The following is a 6,272-nucleotide window of genomic DNA, read 5'->3' as shown; positions in this document are numbered from 1 at the left end:
CGTGCTCGTGCTCGTGCTGCGGTGTCGCCGTGTGAGGCGAGGAGGCCTCGCTGCGGCGGCAGCGCAAACATAGGCGCTCCTGAGCCGCCTGGCTTTTTAATGGTCATCTTGCCAGGGCTTTCCCCCGAGTGGAAAAGGCATTTTTCTTACCTCCGTGTGAAACCAGAGGCGGGGTTTTTTTTTTTTTTTTTTTCCTGGCTCGCCAATTCACCTGTCAGGGCTTTCCTACTTTGGGCTACTGCCACGCATATCTTTTTAGGCTTTGATCTAGACCTTAAATAAATAGTACGTGCACGTCTTTGGCAAGAGTATTACCGTTGGTAAAAGCAAAGTTTAAATTAGTAGATTAATAGCAAATCAAGTTGCTTTTCAGTTTGTCTTAGCAGTCACGTATTTACTTGCATTGTAATTTCAGGTTAAGTGTGCCTGAAAGTACACCTTTCACAGCTGTCTTGAAGTTTGCTGCAGAAGAAGTAAGTAGAAAGTGATGACGTCGGTTTTTAACTTTCTGAACATTCCTGAAAGCAAAAGCTTTTTAATTGTAAAATGCAATGGTTATTTCAGCACAAAGAATGCTCGTTAGGTACACATGAACACAAGCTTTACTGGTGTCAGTGTGGGCCTGCCAAAACTTTCAGAATCCTAAACTTAGCAATTCTTGCACAATTTACACATCAACGGCAGGTATTGACACACTTCCTGTTCTTCTTTGCGATTAAATTAAACCATTTTATATCAATAACGTAAAAATTTGTGACAGTGAACATAATTAAAAGGTACAGCTGTTAAATATTTTAAATTGCTTATGTAGAATATCCAGAAAATTCTTTAGAATTATTCAGGAAATTCTTCAACTATTCTCACAGTCAGTTCCAGTAATCTCTGTCTTTGGAAGACATACAGTTTTTTATTATAGAGGGTATTAAGGTTAGGCATAGGGGCTAGATTTAAAAAACAGACTTAAGTGAATAAGACTTGGATGATGTGTTCTTTGGCTTCTGGGTGTTTGACCTTTCACATGGAATCCAAAACCAACAGGTGCCTAAATTGCCTATATAATGTATTTGAAGAGATGTATCCTGTTTGTTTCACATTAAGCGTACAAAGACTAAGAGATGTCCATCTGGGTGTAAACAGTAAAATAAAGTGCTCAAAAGCATGATGTCTTTTTTCATCTAGTCAACAAACAGATTCAGCTGAGAGTCTGTTCTTGCAATGCCCCTTCTGTCTTTTTAGGAAAACTTGGGAAATTTTGGGTTATTGACAATTTCGTTTGTTCAGGCATTGGAATTTTAATAAATAATTAGGAAGGATAATGGACTATGTGTTTTGAGTCTCCTTATGTTGTTAGTGTTATACCACTGTGTGGCAGAAGTTCTTAGTGGAAACACAGCTTGTGGGGGGAGGTTGTGGATTGTTTGTTTGTTGTAACTTTGCTTAAACAGAACAATATACAGAATAATAAATGCTGTTAAAGATATTTGCTGATTTAATTGCTTTTTTTAAACTAGCTTTTTTTTCCCAATTATTTTTAATCTGAACTAATGCAGCTCTGCCCACACAACCCATACATAGAGACCTAGACTGAAAAGTCTAATAGACTAGTATGAGGGACCAGGAAAGATTGGAGTGGGACTGAGTAGTTGGAGACACCAGGAGTAAGGGGCCACTTCTGGTGGGAGAGTTGCCATCAAACCTGTTTTACCTACTCGTGGAACCACAGTCTTAGTCGGTGATAGGGTCCTCTGTGAAATGGATTTAGAGAAGAATTAATTACTTAAATATTCACATTAAGTAAACCATTCCTTTAGGTGATACGAGTATTTTGAGCATCTGTGGGAGTTTTGCTGTTTGACCTCAGACCGCTCTGGATCAGCACAGTTTTATAGAGTAATTGTAGCCGTGTTTTGGAGGCTTACAAGAAAGATTGAAGATATGTGATGGAATGTAAAAGAGCCCAGTGTTGTTAACGCTCACTAGAGTAATTCCACTAAATGCCTATAAAATAAACATTTTCTTTTAAAGAAAATAGAAAATACAAGGAACAATTTATTAATTACCTCCCCAAAACAGCGTGAAGCACGTTTGTATTAGCCTGTGTCAGTGTTAAATAGAAATTAATAACATGAACGTATGATTGATTTTTCAGAATATGGCACTGTTTTTAGTTGTCATTGCTGATGTGTTACTGAAGCTTTAAACATCTCTATGAGACCAGGCAGAACTAAATGCTTTGTAAACAGAGAGCAAAAAAGACTGTTAGACTCTTCCCCAGGAATGAAGCTCCTTTGATCCTCTGTGAACTGGCATTGAAAAGAACGAGAGAGAATTTTTGTCTTATATAAATGTTTTTTGTTCCTTGAACTGCATAGCTTAACATTAGCTTATGCTGCGTATTATGATTCAGATACCAGTTTCACAGTACCTTGTATGAAACATGTAAGGAAAAGATTGAACTATAGCCCTGGATTTTGGACAAAGATGTCAGTTGGTCTCCAGGGGAAGTGCATTATCTCCTCAGTGATTAAAGCTCTTGGGACAGAGAAGGATTTAAGTTTCGGCTGTTTAGCCTTAGCAACTTTCTACTGAGTTGTTTTTTAGAGCCTTAAAGTTTGGCCAAATCATAACAAGAATTCCCCTGGAACAGCAGAACTGTAGCCATGATGTAGAATGGTCATCTTATATATCAAGTTTCAGTCACGGTGCTTTGTCAAAGATTACAGTTTTCTGAATTACTTTCATTGCGCTAAACAAGATGTGTTCCCTTTTTTTTTTTCCTTGGAAAAAACTAAAATACATAACGGATTTTTTTTCTGTCATCTCTAGCACATCACAAAACGTGTTAAAATTCATTGTATGCAATGCATGATTGGCAGAGCTGGAAGTGAAAGAAAACTGGATCATTAAATGGGGAGGTCTCGAGAAGTCTCAATCATTTGTAGCAGTCTCAGCCCTTCCCATTTGACAGTGATAATTTGGATAATGCAAATTTAACTCTTCCCTTATTTTTTATTTTCTCTGTTTGTCTTACAGACTATATATAAAAAATGTAAATTGAAATGTAGACTATTGGAAACACTACTCTCAAGTTTTTATCTATTTATAGTTCTTTCCACAATTGTCACAGTTTATTGTGACTGTTAATGTTCTCATTTACAATGTGTGGTATCTATTGGGTTTTTTCCTTCATCTGGTAGAGCTACTTGGTACATATCTCAGGTGTACATTTGTACAATATTTACAAAAAACCTCTCTTAGATTTGTGAAATTATTACTGAAATAGTCATCCATTTCCATTAAAGTTAAACTTTATTCTTTCATAAACATGTATATTTTTGAAACTATTATTTTGTTATTCTAATATTACTCTCGATAGATTGGTGCTAAAATACTATGGTTTAATGCACTTATCTGCTATTCATTGCGCAAAAAAGAGATGAGCTTATTACTGTAGAGGATTTTTGTCATCGTTGTAAAAAGTGAGAAAGGAATATAATTGTTGGTATATGATTGTCATCTTTTCCTTATAGTTTGACTGTAGATATTGACAAATGTATTTCCTGGCATTGGAGAAAATGAGTTTTGTGGCAGCCTCAGTTATCAATTTATAAGGTTTTTACAGCAAACAATCTCTTTCTTTAAAGTGTGTGAGTTTGGGGCTGGATGTTACCCAATTTGGTTTCAAAGCAAGCCGGGGTTTATCTACTGAATACAGAACTTCTTTGCTACTTGAGTATCCATTTGACTTTGTATCACAGAAAGCTTGTATATTTTCAGACTGGGAAACATATGCTTAGCAGCCACAGGAAGGATTTCTGATTTAAATAGTGAACCATATTGCACCAAATTATGTGTAATTATGTATGGTATAATTACAATGGTAGTTTCCCTTTCTGTATTATACTTGTGATGATTTTCATGTGCTGAGTATATAGCCGACAACTATTGCTGTTTGGCCCAGTATTTTGGGCTAAGATAACAAAGTGGTTTATTCTCTTCTAACACAGTACAATATGAAGCAATAAGAGAATCTTAACTGGTGCTTCACTGGCTGGTTGCCACACAGTTCTCATGTGCACCTAGTGTATCTGCATCAGGTAGATTCTCCTACTGAAAAGCAAAATGACACAAAATGAGTAGAGACATCCATCCTCCTGTGAATGATCCATCCCTTTCATGCACTGGGAGATGCAAGAGACAGAGAAGAAATGAGAAGAGGCACTTAACATTCTAGAAGTTACATTTTGGGGGTTTTTTCAGATGACTTAGGATGACAGATCCAGGGTATCACTTAATTATAATGGAAACCTGCTTGTTGAAAAATAACTTAAGTATTAAGTTAAACATATATTTCCTGCTTGTTCAGGATTTTTTTTTTGTGTTTTATTCCTTTACTTTTTGAATTGGAGATGCACTCATTCTGGGAGGCAGGACTTAATATGATTGACGTTAATCCCACTGTTCAAACCTTATAAATTCATTTTCTCTTACTATGTAAAAAACAAAAAAAACCCCACAAAACCCAAACTTTTTAAAAGATTTCTCCTTAGATTGCTAAGTCAAGATTTCCAAAGTTAGCGAACTTGAGAATGAAGGCTTGCTTTCTTCAGCATATATACATTAGCTGTTATGAGATGGCATATTATTTTTTACATTCTTACTGTTAAATATGTAGCTCCTCTTTTATCAACTATATTATTCAAATCTTGCTTTGAAGACAAATTGTTACTTTCCTCATGGCCTTTCTACAATGACACTGGTATCTAACTTACTATCTTTTGCAGAAATTACTGTTTTCATGTCACCCTGCAAGATGAGGAGGTGACATGATTTACCTGCTATGGATAAAAAGCTAAGAGAGAACAAGTTAAAAAAAATTCTGCTCATTTTGTGTGTCTGGAGATAAAAAGAGCCAGTTTTTCAGTATATTAATAATTAAGTACTGTATTCAAGCATGGTTTCTGTGAGCTTTAGCTGTTGCTGTTAATGCATTAATATTTCTGCAAATCAGACCTGGAAATCTTAAGCTGAGCAATCAGAAAATGAGGAAAGCACAAGTAGTGACAGCCATTGAAAGGCATGGCTGAAGTGACTTGTTCAGCAGATGGGAGAGCTCTGCAGTTCTTCCAGGGAAGCACTCAGTGTTAGCATTCATAGTTAGCCCTTCTTCTTATGCAATATAGGGAGGAGGATGAAGTGCCTTGTGAGGAGGTTTCACTGATACTTGCTCATTGCTGAGACACCAGCCTTTTACCTTAGAGGTTGTTCATTGTGCTAAGTAATAAAGGAAGCCCAAGGAGCAACCTTCGGTCCTCATACCAACCACTGATCGACTTGCACCCGCCCTTCCCTTTCTGTCCTGTGTGGTTCAACCACATTAGATAGTGCAGGAGTTTTCTCTGGCCCTGCCTGGCTCCCTCTAGTCCTGAGAAATAATTATTTTTGGCTTCCCCATCTCAGTTCAGATCTTCTGAAATAGTTTGAAGCCTGTATGCGATGCAACCCCACCTGAGTAGGGCTTTTCATATTGTAAAACTGACCCGTATGATGCGCATGGGGGTGGGGTACCATGGAGACACGTGGTGGTGTTTGGGGGTACAAAGCCTGCTTAGGCTCCCTCTGAGGAGGGACCCAGGGCTGATGCAGTGCTGTTAGTGCTTCCTTTTGTAAGCAAATCCTAGAGTGAAGTCTCCTCTTGGAGCAGTGCGGTTGGAGAGGTCCCAGTAGAGTCAGGGAGAAAGCTAGGACATTGGTCCGAATTAACCAAGATTAGCTCAAGCTAATTCCTGTTTAACTCCTGTTAGACATAACAGGTATGCTTTTTAGAACTTCATTTCCATACATGTTTTAGGTATTCCTTTATTTAATATAATCAGAACTAATATTGCTTAACTTTGCAGATGCCCAACTTTTATATTTTATCTAATGAGTAATAATAATTGCATTTACTTAGTTGATTAGTACTGTAAATTTCTTACTCTGTATTGAGGTGTCTAATTAACTTTGACTTTAAACCTTTATTTTGCTATATCTATAAATCTAAGGGGAATCTTTTCTCATATTTTTTTTTGTACCTGAACCAGCTAAAATTATAATTGCTTTGAATATTCCCCATGTATTTTCTGCTTTAACTATGTCTTTTATGTTATTTTGTCCTATTTCCTTTAGTCTTACTCCCTTTATGTCTTAATTCCTTTAGTTCAAAGTTCCTGCAGCAACAAGTGCCATTATAACAAATGGTAAGAATATAGTTTATATATATTTTTTAATAG

At 36.7% G+C, this 6,272-nt stretch overlaps 1 protein-coding gene across 1 annotated transcript in view; it reads left to right on the top strand.

The window, feature by feature from the left end:
• UFM1 (ubiquitin fold modifier 1) overlaps positions 1 to 6,272 on the top strand; it is a 31,042-nt gene that overhangs the window by 16,931 nt on the left and 7,839 nt on the right. Inside the window, exons 2-3 of the mRNA XM_009290261.1 lie at positions 416 to 473; positions 6,200 to 6,239. Coding sequence (XP_009288536.1) covers positions 416 to 473; positions 6,200 to 6,239 — 98 coding nt within the window. The remainder of the gene's footprint in view (positions 1 to 415; positions 474 to 6,199; positions 6,240 to 6,272) is intronic.

This window comes from Aptenodytes forsteri, unplaced genomic scaffold, assembly GCF_000699145.1.
Source record: "Aptenodytes forsteri isolate BGI_AS27 unplaced genomic scaffold, ASM69914v1 Scaffold155, whole genome shotgun sequence".
Classification (NCBI taxonomy): Eukaryota; Metazoa; Chordata; class Aves; order Sphenisciformes; family Spheniscidae; genus Aptenodytes; species Aptenodytes forsteri.
Note: the sequence above shows the minus strand (reverse complement) of the source record. Positions and strands in the feature narration are given on the sequence as shown.